Below are 15,472 nucleotides of genomic sequence, written 5' to 3'. Positions count from 1 at the left end.
AGAGGTCACCTTCCTCTGCAGTACTTTGTTTTTCCTTTCTGTAAAGCCCATAGGCACTCGTCTTACTCTCCCTTTAACATGTCAGTGGTCAGTGGTTAACCAGGGGAGCATTATCTTCACAGGTATTTTACAGTAATACACTCTCAAAATAGAAAGTCAGCCAATCTCTATTGTTGCTTCAGTACTGAAAATGGCCTCCTTTTGTCATTCCATCATTTTTGTGGAAAAGCTATTGAAAGATATATGGTAATATCTACTTATAACAAGTGTGGAACAATGTTGAGTTTTAATTGAATATACCTCTTAAGAGACCTGAAAGTTGTACAGCCGTAAATCCCCTTTTCAATGCAGTCTGGGTTTTTATACAGTAAAAGACTAAAGGTGCAATGTTTAGATGCTACCCACTTATTAGAAGCGTATCTGGCTTTTGCCCTTTGTATAATATATGGCCTTTAAATCGGTCAACAATTTGGGGAATGAAGGAGATCGCCTTTTTGTGGTGTTGACTCCCCCTTTTGCCGAGCTTTGAGAGAGTGAGTTATCCAGGGAAGGCTGGATTACTGGGTTTTAGCTCAGAGTCCTCTGCCTGTCCTTTCCAACTAAATCTACATAATTAGAGAGGGGGGAAAATATAGACTGCAGAAGACCGATCAGCAAAGTGAGTTTCTCCCACAATGACCTTATCAAACTTAGCCAGAGCAGCAAACAGTCGGGCCCTGCTCACGGCAGTGACAAATGGAGCTGATGAAGTTGTGTGTGATGGGGGCAGATGAAGTTGTGTGTGATGGGGGCGGATGAAGTTGTGTGTGATGGGGCGGATGAAGGCAGTTCCTTAAGTTTTAAGCTGTCTGTGTCCACAGTCATCCATCAGGGCTGTGTGCCCTCCACTCGCCTCGCCATCCACTTTGCCCCAATTTTTCCAACCTTTTCCATCCTTATCTTCCTTTCTTTATGCACAGAGGACAAGCTTGACCCACTCCAATCCACTCATACGGACAAAAGACCATAGCCCTCAAGCTCCTCTTTGGTCACTTATTATCAACATCCTTGTCTCAGTATTACCAATGCTTCTCAGAACTGGCCCTTGTAATAGTGTAGAGGGGTAGAAAATAACCCTGCCCCTATATACCATTGCCATGGTATAGCATTGGGTAGATTGTTCCATTTGTAGACTTGTATTTTCCTCTTTACCTTGTTGATGTTATAAGGTCTAGTTTGTCATCTTGAGTGTGCGGTATGTTGATATTCCATGCACATCTGATGGTAATGTTTGCTGTGGCTCCTCGGAAGTGTTCAATGGAGTAAAGATTGCTGTAATGCAGCGTGACTCAAATATCAGTCACATTTCACTGTGATGAGTTCAATTCAGGCATTTTTGTGGGGGAAAGAAAATCTCCCTGTCTTTGTAAATAGTGTGTCATTTTCCTAGTCATTATCAGTCACGGCAATGAGAAACAATGATTCTATCTGTGTTTGTCTAACGAGTTCACCTTGTTAATGATTGAACACAGTGGAGAGAGAACCTCTGCCAGGCCCCAAGATGCAACAATAATTTATTAATGTGTGTATTGACTCAGGAGTGTTTGCTTCTACTATCCTCTAGTTTGGGGTTCCCAACCAGGAGTTTTGACACCAAAATGGGATTGACAAAAGTTTCCATTGGTTTGCAGGCACTTCCTTGATTTGAGATTAAAAATAAAAATGAAGTCAAAGTTGAACAAAATGGTGTTTTCTATTTTAACTTCTCCCGTGATCTTGAAACTGAGGGGTATACTGCAAAGCAGAATAAATGAGTCAGCCAGCTAACTTTGATAAACAACCAAAAATAGCTGTTGATTTTCTGATTTATTATGGAAGCTAAACATGTTTTTTCGTTTGTGGAATCAATTAGACCATGCATATGTCAAGCTTATCTTTATTAAAAATAAGAAGTTATTTCAGAATATTTAGCTGGCTAACTCATTGAACCTTCTTTACACTGTACTTCTGGAATCCATAGCAGTTAAACTGCAACGTCCGTTTGCGATATTGCAACAACAGACGTTTTTTTCCCCTCTGACATCATTGCACTTGAAAAGGATGTCACGATGCTTGCTTAGCGAGTACCACTTCCTCCCAATTCTGCCCATACCTGGCACCAACGCAGTACCTCTCCTTCACAAACACACGTGACCACCGCCCTCAAGCATCTTACGCCGATCGCGCCACCTCAAAAGCTAGATAATGAGGCGTAAGTTTCACACATCCCCATGTGCTACACACGCGTAATATTACATACACTACTGTTCTATTTATTTTTTACTACGATGCAAGATGCTCCTCTGCTCTGTTTAAAAAACTATAACAAAATCTGCCTGGAGCGATCAGTGCTGCTGCTTCACCTTACAAGCTGACCAAACCGCGTATGTGTGTCTGCTATTGCGCGCATGTTGATTTTGTCCCCCCACACCAAACACAATCCGGACATGCAGGTTGAAATATCAAAACAAACTCTGAACCAACTATATTCATTTTGGGGACAGGTCATAAAGCATTAAACATTTATGGCAATTTAGTTGGCTAGCTTGCTGTTGCAAGTTAATTTGTCCTTGGATATAAACATTGGGTTGTTATTTTATCTGAAATGCACAAGGTCCTCTACTCCAACAATTGATCAGCTTCTAGTAATCTCTCCTCCTTTAGGGTTATTCTTTGGACTTTATATGGCGGTTGGCAACCAACTTTAAGGTGCATTACCACAACCGAATGGAGTGTAGACCCCAGTTCATATTTCAATCACCCACATGGGTATATGCTCCTAAAAAACAATGAGGAGATGGGAAAGGCAGGACTTGCAGCACGTCGAACGTCAACGCAAACGAAAGCAGTGTGGGTGCAATGATTGAATAACATGATTGTGTACATTTATTTTGCGATGCTCGCGCACGTAACGCAAGTGGTGTGGTCAGCATGTTGTGCGAGCTCAGCTTTTACCTTTCCTTATCTGACTCTGACAGGGGTCCATACTTGCAAACATTTGAAAAATTAAATTAAACCTCCTTCTCAAAATGTGCATCTGCCAATTACAATCGTCAACGTAGTTGCAGGTGATAGAACGCTACATTGTAGCTGGTCCCATCAAATAACCTGGCATACGTTAGCCCTATGCTAATCTCACCAGCTGACAGTGATTTTTTCTTGTCACAAATTCTGCATCAGCCAATAAAATATTTCAGACTTTATATCCACCAACCAATGGCTTTACATAAAATAGGTTAACTTGGCCACCAGGGGGATATTTTACACCTCTAAATTCAAGGTTTACTTTTGTCCCGCTCATCTGTCTCAAGTGTAGAGTGCCAATATTGCTATTAGCTACTAACTTTAGACAAATTCACATATGACAAAATACCACGATTGTCCTAATCCATTTCACACACACCCATGTGATTTTATGGAGAAAAAAAGATAAAGGAGGTCTATAGCATTTTAAGTTTGTCATACATCGTTTAAAAAAATGTAAGAGCCTTATGGACTTCAAATAGCTGTCATGTACAATCTTAATCATTGCTTCTAGCCCCCCTTGCAGCAAGCATTTTTGTTACAGTGAAAACACTGTTCACTGCTGCTCCTCGACGCTTCATTAAAATAATGCATATGTGACAGTGGATGATTATAATAATCCATATGAAATGTTGTACATGTAAGTGTAGCATACACGTCTATGTACTATAGCCTATAGTAGGGACGATTATTTATGTAGCAGTACCAGTAGCCTGTGTCTTGGTCTGCAAGAGGGACTCTAACAAGAAGCTCCTTATTAAATGCATTCGTAAATCTTCATTTACACGGTTTTGGCTGCATTTCTCTTAACACACTATCACAAATGTAATTATACATTTCAAATCGGGGGGGACTAAAGTGGGATTCGAACCCATTCACCGTCTACGACAAATACGAGGAGTTCTAGGCGCTCAACAGTGTGAAGCCAGCTATATGACCTGTCAGACAAATGCATGTGATCTAGTGCTTTGATTTTCAGAATGTGCCATTGGACTGCTGTTAAGTGCGCTTTCATGAACAAGTGTTAGATCACGTCCAACTACAGCAACGATTTTAATTGGCTAATAAGGTATTTCAACCGGATATAATCCCGCCAAGCTCTCAGGTTAGCACAGGGCTAAATCTGTCAGGTTATCTGATGGGAACAGCTAACAGTGTTTGACCACGTGCAACTACGTCAACGGTTTTAAGAGACAGAGGTCCAGGTAAAACTTAAACTTTTTCTAATGTATGGCCCTCAAGGTTCTTGCATCCTCAAAGTCATAATTTGGACACGGATAATGTCATAATTTTCAGGAGCGAATGAGCCCTGCATATTAGTCGGGGATTTGGGCAACCTGTTTGCACATTTGAAAACATTTAGCTTACATTATGTCTTGCTGGAGCCTCGCAGTATGATGTTTGCATCTTTTGGCTAAACATCAGTTTTACAGTGAGTTCGTGAAATCATGTTGCATGTATGTATCCTTTACCACAGGAAATGGTGTCATTTGATTTACCAGCTCCCCCAGTAGACTCAAACCATTTTTATAAGATCCTGACTGTAAACTCTGGCATTGACAGTTCTAAGATCTGCTTTTACTGTTGGCCAAGTCAAGCATTTGTTTTTACGATGGGCCACTTAGGCCGACCTTACTAATGTAACTTGCTGTGTAAAATTGGGCCCACTAGCCTATCTTGACAAGGAAATGCTGCTTTAGTCTACTACAAATACAGTCCAGTGATACTTCAAGTTTACTTATGTGAAGTGATTGATTTAGAGTTATTTCTGCTCCCCCCCCCTCCCTTATGAATGCCAGTAATCTCTATCAATTCCTTTTGACGCCAGCTTTCCTTTTAGACAACCTGCATCACCATGGCAGTCCCAATGCATCAGGGTCAAATATGACCGTGTGAGAAGTAAAAGTGAGTGAAATGCAATGTCGATAGTCTTAGGTAGACATGTCTGTTTGTAGTCGTGATGCTGTGCAGATGATTTCAGCACCAGTGTCGTGGGAACAGCTCCACACTATGTTGCATGCTTTTGCTGAAATGCGTGCATGTGACCAATATAATGTACGTTGGGGTTCAAGGCGTTTTTTCAGTTTATTGATCGCGTATCTGTAGGTCGTATAGGCTACGCTTGATGTTCTACTGTATACGTTTCCTCTAAGCTTTTCAGAAGGCAGAGGAGCCTGCAATGTAGACTCAAGTGATGAATGTGGAACACAGATGTGCATCCACTGTGGGTGTGTGTGGACAGAGTACAGCTTTCGCATTGTGTGATACGTCATTGCGATCCATGATAATTCTCTCTGCTCCCCATATCGCCACTCCGGCCGGTCCTCGACTCTGAAACGGCTTCGACTAGACAGTTTCACCAGGTAAGAGATTAAAACATCTATTTTTCCCTCAAACATAAACGAACAGACTGAAATATTCCAATTGTTTTTTTGAATTTCTGACTCTTGAAAATAGCCTAGCTCAAATCATGGTGACCACATATTGTTTCATGTAAGTGCATTCGTTTGATTGTAATTGTAGTAGCCTGGATGCTGCAGATGCACGTCTCAAGTGCGTGTTTTCCCTATTCACATAGGAACTTTTGCAGTAAACTGATTGGAATTGTATGGAATTTAATTATGGCTCTGGCATCCAAATATAATTATGATTTCTGTTCTGGAGCCATACATTTTTTGTAATCTCAAAACTGACGCGCAATTACGCACGCCTAATAGTTCTCTCAATTATTTAAATAATTTAATCGGGCGTGCCGTGAATGGTGAGCCTATACACTGATGGCATATGCAGATGTCATTGCCTTATTGTATTCTTAACATCTTGCCACTGTTCTCAACGGGGTTTTAATTTCCATTTAGGTAAATCTAATGGGACAGTCAAGGCCTTTGATTCCATTTGCCTCGTCGCGCTGAGGTTGGAGAGGACATATTACTACCCCGAAGTGAAAATCAAAGCCCAACGAAATGACAAACAAGGAGTCCGAGGATGTGGGTCTCTCCATACCACTGTGCATCTACAACGGAGCTTCCCAAACCAATGGTACCTGCATGGACCAAATTGGCCGCTTCTTCCAACCGTTCTCCTCGACCTTTGCGCTCATGGTGCTGGTGGCCATGATAATTGGGATAATATTGGTTTCCCTGGCAGCATTTCACTTTAACAAGAGGAGAATGAAGAAGAGGAAGATCCAACGTGCCCAGGAGGAATACGAGCGTGACAACCTCAACCCGTCCACCAAGGCGAAGAGAGAGCCTATGAGACCATGCATTATTGTCCGACCATCGCCTCGAGATGGCGAACACCGGCCACACTCCGCTGTCCAAAATACCAGTTATCACATTCAGGAGGACGTCGGTACCTTACCCATTACAAATAATGCGTCAGAATTGGATATGGCACACATTGAGCAAGGAGATGGACAAGTGCTGGAAACGGTCATCTTGTCTTGATAACGCTGCAATTGAAAGTGTTGGGACTTTGTAAATAAACAACATCCACGTTATAGTTCAGGTGTAACTGACAAAAAACATAAATTTGGGATTAACTGGGAAAGCAATATGGCACAAAAACAAACAATATGACCTCAAGGAACTATGTTTGCCATTTTCATCATAAATCACACCGAGTGGATTGATATGTGCCACGTTTGTAAATCGCGTATAAAAGTAGAGTCCGTCCGTATATTGGAATACATTTGTGGAAAATTTCAGCAAAAGACCATTTGGTAGAGTATTGTAAATTGAAGACAGGCCACAAAGAAAGAGCGCTGTCCGTGGTTATGAAATCCCAGGCCCACTCGAAAGAGCGCTGTCCATGGTGCTGAAATGTAGATACGTTCATGTGCCCCTAGCACAATTTCGTTGTGTAGATGTAAATTGCTAGTTGTCCAAGTATTCTAAAGTATTTATTTCTGCGACTATTTCTACTACTGGACTTGCAAATGGTAGAATTAGATTTTTATCTAAAGAAATATTTCCCCAAAAGTTCAATCAAACTTCTTAACCAGTTCCACAGAACAAGCTTCACTTTATACATTATTATTTTATGTAATATGCTCTGGCGACCATGCATTCCTCTTAGTCTCAATCCATTTGATTTTATTTGTACAACGCTTTCAAACGAAGAGCAAGTAGATGTAGGAAGATACCTTAAGAGGAACCAGACTCTCTGATTGGCATGGGCTTTGGCACCCTCTCACAACGTTTTGAAGGAGCTATCAAATAAAGCTTTTATGTCATGTTTGACAAGGTCTCACAAACCTATTTCGGGCTTTTAGCTTGGCTAAAAGTGTGGCAAGCGGTTTAAGTTGCCATTTGTTGCGGTGAGGCAGTGCAGACTGTATTTAGAAATGGCCTCAAATAATTATTTTCAGAGATACATAGTTGAATTAAAATGATGCATTTTTATTGGTTGTTGATATAAAGGACATCAATCTTTTCTTTAATGTCTTGAAGATGACTGTAGGTTCTAGCATGTGTGACTTCATGTAGGGCACAATGCGTTTGGTTTGTAATAATGCACTGTTCCAGATTTAATTATTTCATGTGCCAGATAGCTGTGAGTCCTAATAGCCTATAGCAGACCAGTATTTATAATGTACCCTCTGAAATGTAATAAATGGGGCATCATAAATATTTCTTCATGCTTATTTTCTTTGTCATGAAAGTCCTATTTTGTCTCCTTTTCTACCTTGAGCCACGTTACGTCAAACAGAATACTGGTGTAACAAAACATTTCCAAGTGAACAAAAAGGAGAGCAGTCATTGATAATACCAATCAAAGATCAATAGAGTTTAATACAATAATTCAGGGAGACGCCTCCAGAGCAGAAGCATAGAAAATGTCTAACGGGTCTCTTGGAGACCAATTCTAATCAGACAGTAGGCTACCAAAAGTTATCAGCGCAAGGCGCTTGTACAAAGTCAGTCAAAACCAAAGACAGTGGCCTTGTCCAAAATCTGGCTTGCCTAGGCTACTACTTACTGAATACTATGTACCAGAGGAGGCTGGTGGGAGGAGCTATAGGAGCACGGGCTCATTCTATTGAGTGGAATGGGATAAATGGAACTGTATAAAACACATGAAAAACACATTTGACTCATTTCACATTCCATTCCAGCCAATACAATGAGCCGTGCTCCTACAGCTCTTCCCAGCAGCAGCAGCCTCCGATGTGTACTAATCGTGCTACATATAATTTAGAACGTACTGAGGGCTCTGCTACTTTGATGAGCAACCAGAAATAACTATTGATAACGAACTCCTTGATCCTGCTTTGTAGTATACCCTTCTGTTAACGAATGCATTAAGCAACAAATATCAGCATGTTAGGCTATAGCCGCAGTAAGATGTATGGGCTGCACTCGGCTCATACTACTGAGAATGTCAGTTTGGTACAGCACGTCCCCTCAGCTGATTATTACCTGTTGTCAGACACTTAAATCTCGAAAAGACGATAATCGTCCTCAATAGTGTGCAGCAAATTCGAAAACTGGAGGAGAAGCCAAAATAAGTATGACATCCCAGCATTTAAAGCATGCTGAATTTGACATTTCACATAGGCTTACTATACAGCTTTTTGTCACATAGGTCTACCTAAAATGCTGACTATTTAAAACGCAAGTAGGCCTATGGGTATTCGGACATGACCATTGACTTTGCCAGCTGCAACAGAATCACACAGTGTTCATAATATCGTCAATACAATAATAGTGTCATCGGTCCTTGTCCCTTCAGTAACTCTGGTGTCAATCACTATCAAACGATATGAGAACATCCCTTATCAAGTCTAGTGACCATCAACCCAGCCTACACAAATGAGTAACAAATAGAACATTAGAAATCATGAATATTACAGAAACGGAAAATAAATATGCTAAGCATTGTGTTAATTACTCTAAACTGAATATTAACTTTATTCATCTTAAATATTACCATTACAGGTAGCTTGTAATATTAATGGAACATTGTGATGTTGGAAAACACTTGTGCATTCTGAGCCTCACTTTGAGGGTAGAATGGATGATCCTCTCAAAGAAAGGGGATGCCTAGTCAGTTGCACAAGTGAACGCATTCAACCAAAATGTGTCTTAAATCGACCTGGGCTCTATCAGTAACCCAAGGGGTTCCTTGATCTTATTGAATCTAAAGTCACACCTACCTCTCCTGATTGGATCATTGGGTATTTGAGTGCTTTGACAGGTTCTCTAACAGGAGTCTATGGCAGTGGATTTCCATTGGATAGCACAGCCAGTGAAAATTGGCTATCATAAAAATTCCTGAAAACAAATGTGCTATTTGGTTTTAATTTAAGGTTAGGCATAAGGTTGGCAGTATGGTTAATGTTAGGGTTAGAATAGAATTTTAATAATACATTGTAGAAATTGGCAGCTTAATGACCTTGTGGCTGTGGTAACTAGTGAGGCTAAGGCCCTTTGCCAGGTGCCAGAAGAGCATGTTCCTAATAGTTTCCTTAAAAATCAGCCCGGGGCCGTCATTGTAAATAATAATTTGTTCTTAATTGACTCGCCTGGATAAATAAAGGTTAAATAAAATAAAACCCTGCTGTTGGGAGTCTCTCACCGGATCTGTCCACAGACTAATTTCATTGGCGACTGTGGGGACAAATAGATCCCTGCTATTTACTCTCTGTAATTGGATTTGCATTACAAGGTTATAAGGAAGCAAAAACTCAACACGAGCTGCATGTTTACTTTTTCGCCATTCGGGCTGATATGTGTATGGACAAGTTTGAGCCTAGTGGATTGGACAAAGGAGATGATCTAGAACTGAACTCGGTCCATTCAAAAGGATGATGGATTTGGAATGCACTTTTCTAGATGATGAAAAACATTTTTACTGTACATTGTATATTGTGGAAAGCTGCACATCCATTACCACCCTCCTGGTGGGTAGAATGCTGAAGCTCCTATAGTCTGTTGCAGTATGTTGCATACCATATACATCTGTCAAAGGCCCTGCTGCTCATCCTTAGGGGATGATAATCCAAGAATGTGCAGTGATCCCTGTGAATGATTTATGAGCGACGCCTTCAGTGAAGCGGTACAATCTCCAAAGACGACGGCTCGATAGCACGACACTGGAAGATAAAACGGATATCAGTCCTTGCCAGGCAATTAAAAGGCTTTAGTGAAAGAGCCAAAGTAAGTGCACCCTTATTGTCAAGAAGAACATCCATCCAGTGCCAAGGCAACACGAGTCAGGGAGGCTGAGCTTCTGGAAATACATCAGTCCCTGGTCGCCTGGGGGGCAGCAGTATCTCTCCCGACATCTGTAGGATTAGATGGCCTGTCGGGCAGACGCTGGCCTGTCTGTAAGCCCAGCTACCTGCAGTGACGTGAGCCGCCTCCCCAGAAAATGGGCAGCCCTAGTGTATATAAACTCCTGGGAGGCTGGCAGTCCGTCTGTCTATAACTAGGGAACTCATCTTGGACACCCCAGCTTTGAGGCTGCTGACATGGCGGAGACTAACCCGAGAATCAGTGGGGGGCGGTGAGGTTTGGGGTTCACCTATGGGGGCAACAGGCTCTTCTCTGGGGGCAGGAGCGGTGGAGCTGGTGGCGGAGGGGCCGAACTGGCCCTCTCCAGATCTTTTGGAATTGGGGGGGTGGACCAGCGGGGCTCAGCATGAGAGGAGGGCTCGGGGATGGGGAGGGCTGGGAATAGGAGGTGGAGGAGGTGGTCTTGGGATGGGAATAGGTGGACATGCCCTGGCTCTAGGAGGAGGTGGTGGAGGGGCAGCAGAGTTCAGGGCTGGAGTGGCCCCACTCAGGGCTCATTTGGGTGGCCGGGTCTTCAAGATCGGAGGCAACCCGTCCTTCCTGAGCTCCACCACCGCAGTGGGTGGTGACGTGGGTGGTCTCAGCCCCGTGCCCAGCATCGACCTCTCGCTGCCCTCCCTCAACACAATCCAGGTGACCTGCCTAAAGGAAAAGGGGGAGCTGAAGGTTTGCCACCTTTATTGACAAGGTATGTCACATAAACATTACACGTCATACAGACATTATGTTTTAATAACTATAATCAATCATCAGTGAAAGTTGATGTTGGTATTTAGCCACTGTTTCAGACTTTTAATGAAATTGTATACATTTTTCTATCACAGTAATATTTTAAGTGCATTTGTACTCGAACAACCAAATTAAACTCAATATTTGTATTTCTGCTTGAACAAACACAATTATTAGCATTATGTTTATCAGTATTCCATCTACCCATCAACATCCTCCACAACCCAATCCTGTGAGTATTTTTCATACATTGACCTACCATAATTAATGTCTGTGCTTCAATCGAAACCCAATTGAGGATAGTATCAGATTGTCCTTGTTTTGGAATTGATAGCAATGCTCATGTATGCATTCAACATTGTTAACATGCTAAAACATATTACTCATGTATTGTTTGTATATTGTGCATGTGATTTGGTCTGGCAAAATAAAACGGGCCCATTGGAATGTCCTGAACATCAATGTCCAAAATCATTCAAGCTCATTGAAATTCAGACCCATTCATGGAGAGGAACATCACCAGACTGTATGTCTGTGTGTTAACCTAATAGAAATCAATGTGTGTACAGTATTCATCGATCTGGCCTCTCACTCTCTGTGGTCCCCAGGCTCGCTCGCTCTCTGGAGCAGACCAACGCTGTGCTGAGGGCCAATATCTCCATGTTCACCAACCCGGGGGAGGGCGGCCCTGCAAGCACTTCTATCCTGCTCACCTTCGTCATCGGGCACCTACAAGACCCAGATCGATGGCCTGTCCACCACCAAGGAGGCCATTATCACCGAGATTGAGCACTTCAAGAGCCTCATCGACGACATCCAGAGCAGGTGGAGTGGGGTTAGGGTCGATTACCTCACAATACAGTGGGGCCATAATGAAATAATCTGTGACCCCATAATACACAGTACAGTACATACAGTTGGGTCTACTAGTCTGTAGTGTTCAATACATTAATAATCTGTGACCCCATAATACACAGTACAGTACATACAGTTGGGTCTACTAGTCTGTAGTACATACAGTTGGGTCTACTGTTCAATACATTAATAATCTGTGACCCCATAATACACAGTACAGTACATACAGTTGGGTCTACTAGTCTGTAGTGTTCAATACATTAATAATCTGTGACCCCATAATACACAGTACAGTACATACAGTTGGGTCTACTAGTCTGTAGTGTTCAATACATTAATAATCTGTGACCCCATAATACACAGTACAGTACATACAGTTGGGTCTACTAGTCTGTAGTGTTCAATACATTAATAATCTACAGTTGACCCCATAATACATTAATAACAGTACAGTACATACAGTTGGGTCTACTAGTCTGTAGTGTTCAATACATTAATAATCTGTGACCCCATAATACACAGTACAGTACATACAGTTGGGTCTACTAGTCTGTAGTGTTCAATACATTAATAATCTGTGACCCCATAATACACAGTACAGTACATACAGTTGGGTCTACTAGTCTGTAGTGTTCAATACATTAATAATCTGTGACCCCATAATACACAGTACAGTACATACAGTTGGTTCTACTAGTCTGTAGTGTTCAATACATTAATAAGTTAAACAGTACAGTACATACAGTTGGGTCTACTAGTCTGTAGTGTTCAATACATTAATAATCTGCTGGCCGCACCAGGTCTAAAGATTTTTATATTTTTATTTAACGAGGCAAGTCAGTTAAGAGCAAATTCTTATTTACAATGACGGCCTAACAGTGGATTAACTGCCTTGTCCAGGAGCATGACGACAGATTTTTACCTTGTCAACTCGGGAATTCGATCCAGCAACCTTTCGGTTACTAGCCCAACGCTCCAACCACTAGGCTACCTGCCGCTCGAAGTCTCTCAGCCTCATGTAGGTGTTGTGACTTTGCTTTATAATTACCTCGGCAGATCAATGCTTTTAATGCTCAGTTGGAGCAAAATCTAATAATAGCCTTCGTTGTTCTCCAGCAGCAGAGTCTTGAGACTTTTGTTCTAAAGAGAATTTGTATCCAATCTTCACAGAGCTTGAGATTCAATTGTACTGCGAAAATAACAAATACCCACATTTTGTTTCAGCCGAGTATACAGTATATTATCCTTTAAACTCATGAAGCAGAATTGTAGACATTGATAATATATGAAACTTAATGCATACATGTGACTGTGATGTTAAGATTTGAGGAGACTGTCCAAACCAAGTCATTAGAGATGGACTGGACCACCTTAAGAGGTATGGATACATCATGGTGTTATCATCAAACTATGGAAAGATTAGTCAGAGGCTGGTGGGAGGTGCTATTGGACAGGCTCATTGTAATAGCTGGAAGGGAATACTATCAAACATATGGAGACCACGCTTGACTCTGTTCCCTTTAGTCCATTCCTGCCATTACAATGAGCATGTCCTCCTATCACTCCTTTCACCAGCCTCTGCTGATTTAAACAATTGAAATAATGAATGACATTCTGTTATGGCTACGAAAACCACTATTCCCATACTTTAACAGGAGGTGAACAACCTCTACCTGAGCATTTGAGCTTCAAACCAACATTGGTGGACTGGAAGTTCAGATCAGTCACTCAAAGCAGTTGTATGATGCTGTGAGTACATGATGACATAACTATTTTACTGAAACATTCTCTAACCTTGCAAGGCGGGGGGGTTCAGTGCACATTTAGGCTCTCAAAAATGAGCAAACATGAAAACATTGAGCATGTTTTCCTCTTGGTACACTTTCCCGGTGATAGTTTTATTCAAATTCTACATATGCACCATTCCTTACCTGCTCCTGTACTCAACCAGTAAAAGCATCCCTTCCAGAGTCTTCTGAAGATGCTCCCCTGCCCAGGCGCTGCATTAAAATGTCTCCCCATCAATTATGGAGATTTAGACAAGCTGAGAGCCAGCACTCAACACTAAGCACCACTGCTGGTCTCTCTCACTAAATCACCCAGATGATCACCACTGCAGAACCTGACCTTCCATAAGTGTTCACAACATTAAGAATTTACATTACAGATCCTGTGACTCTCTATACCCTTTCTGCATCCTTAAAAACAGCTTCATTTTGGTACACAGGAGGGACAATATGGGTCTGTAAGTGCAACAAAAACACTGTTACAGTATAATGGGGCTCAACAAAGAGTAGGGAACATTTACCAGTCATATTGAACCGTGTTCAAATAAAGGCTACATGCCCAATGTGTTTCCAGTTCAGTTGTGACTGTAAATCACTGCTCAGATAGTGGTATGAACATTAAACAATAGCTTATTATGTGTTGTCATATCCACAAGGAAGGTTAAAACAATTGTACAGACATTACACATGTCCTGTTGCGCTTTGTGTTGTAGAAAGTGGAGGCGAGGGACATCGTGACAGGTCAGCCTTCTCCATCGCCATGGACAACGCAGACCAGGCCCAGGACATGCCCTGACGGACATCAAGGCCCACTACAAAGCCCTGGCCCATCAAGCAGGATGCCCTGGTGTCTGTGCAGGACAGTGTATTTACCCTGCAGTGACCTACAGTATTATCTTGTCTGCATTTTCTCAATTGGTTAAGCTGGTATTATGTTAACGCAATATAAAGTTATCTGAAGTCTGCCAGGCAGTATCTAACTATAACTGATTGCAAACACCATTGGAATCAGTACAACATCCATTATGTCATTCTTATACCGGATTAGTTCCTCAAGTGGATGTTCTTAGTATTGCACTCAGAATATGCTGTAGCCTCCACAGGACTGTTTCTAGTAGAACATTTGGTTGGAAGACTGGTGTAACATCTCCAACCCAGTACCCAGACTCTAACCAAAGAGGAGCTGCGCGTGTACAAACTGCAGAGACAGGCTCAAGACCCTGGTAGGATTATTATCTTGAAGATAATCTGAGCTGTGGATATGCACCGTTGTCTCAAAGAAAATGTTTATTTCTTTGATTTCATTAAGTATCTCGTGGAGCAGCTAACCAAATTCCGCACAATTGTAGTTCTGGGTTAACCTGATAAATGCTCACCAGTGTTAAATAATCAGACCTGACCTCTCCCGTTGGATGAGGCAGCGTCCCAGACGCTCACCTGCAAGTCGCAGCTTGATGACATAAGAATGGGGTACACACCTGTTAGATATGAGGCACTTTCATGTGCAACATAACCCATGAATCATGCTCTTCTTACAGTAAATAACACTATAGTCCAGAGTACCAGGAACTCCTGTCCAGTAAAATGTCTCTTCGAGATCACCGCATACAAGCTCCTAGACAGTGAGGATGGTCTCATACATCACCCACAACCATTTAAGAATTGATTGAAGTTCTACATCTGTGATGTATCATTTCAGACTGAAGTCCGACACGGTCATGCCGGCTCTGGAGGAGCAAGCTACATGTCCTCCAGCCT

At 41.9% G+C, this 15,472-nt stretch overlaps 1 protein-coding gene and 1 pseudogene across 1 annotated transcript; both read left to right on the top strand.

Moving 5' to 3' along the window:
• Positions 1–5,038: 5,038 nt before the first annotated feature.
• On the top strand, positions 5,039–7,676 carry LOC124011855 (uncharacterized protein C11orf87 homolog). Its single transcript, XM_046325235.1, has 2 exons — positions 5,039–5,405; positions 5,901–7,676. The coding sequence occupies exon 2, from the start codon at positions 6,006–6,008 to the stop codon at positions 6,489–6,491; it is 486 nt and encodes a 161-aa protein (XP_046181191.1). The 5' UTR covers positions 5,039–5,405; positions 5,901–6,005; the 3' UTR covers positions 6,492–7,676.
• Positions 7,677–10,574: 2,898 nt separating this feature from the next.
• On the top strand, positions 10,575–14,510 carry LOC123990748 (annotated as a pseudogene).
• The last annotated feature ends 962 nt before the right edge of the window (positions 14,511–15,472 follow it).

This window comes from Oncorhynchus gorbuscha, linkage group LG02 (assembly GCF_021184085.1).
Source record: "Oncorhynchus gorbuscha isolate QuinsamMale2020 ecotype Even-year linkage group LG02, OgorEven_v1.0, whole genome shotgun sequence".
NCBI lineage: Eukaryota > Metazoa > Chordata > Actinopteri > Salmoniformes > Salmonidae > Oncorhynchus > Oncorhynchus gorbuscha.
Note: the sequence above shows the minus strand (reverse complement) of the source record. Positions and strands in the feature narration are given on the sequence as shown.

Excerpts from the sequence above, each read along its gene's own strand:
- LOC124011855 (XM_046325235.1), top strand. The coding sequence starts at position 6,006 with ATGACAAACAAGGAGTCCGAGGATGTGGGTCTCTCCATACCACTGTGC.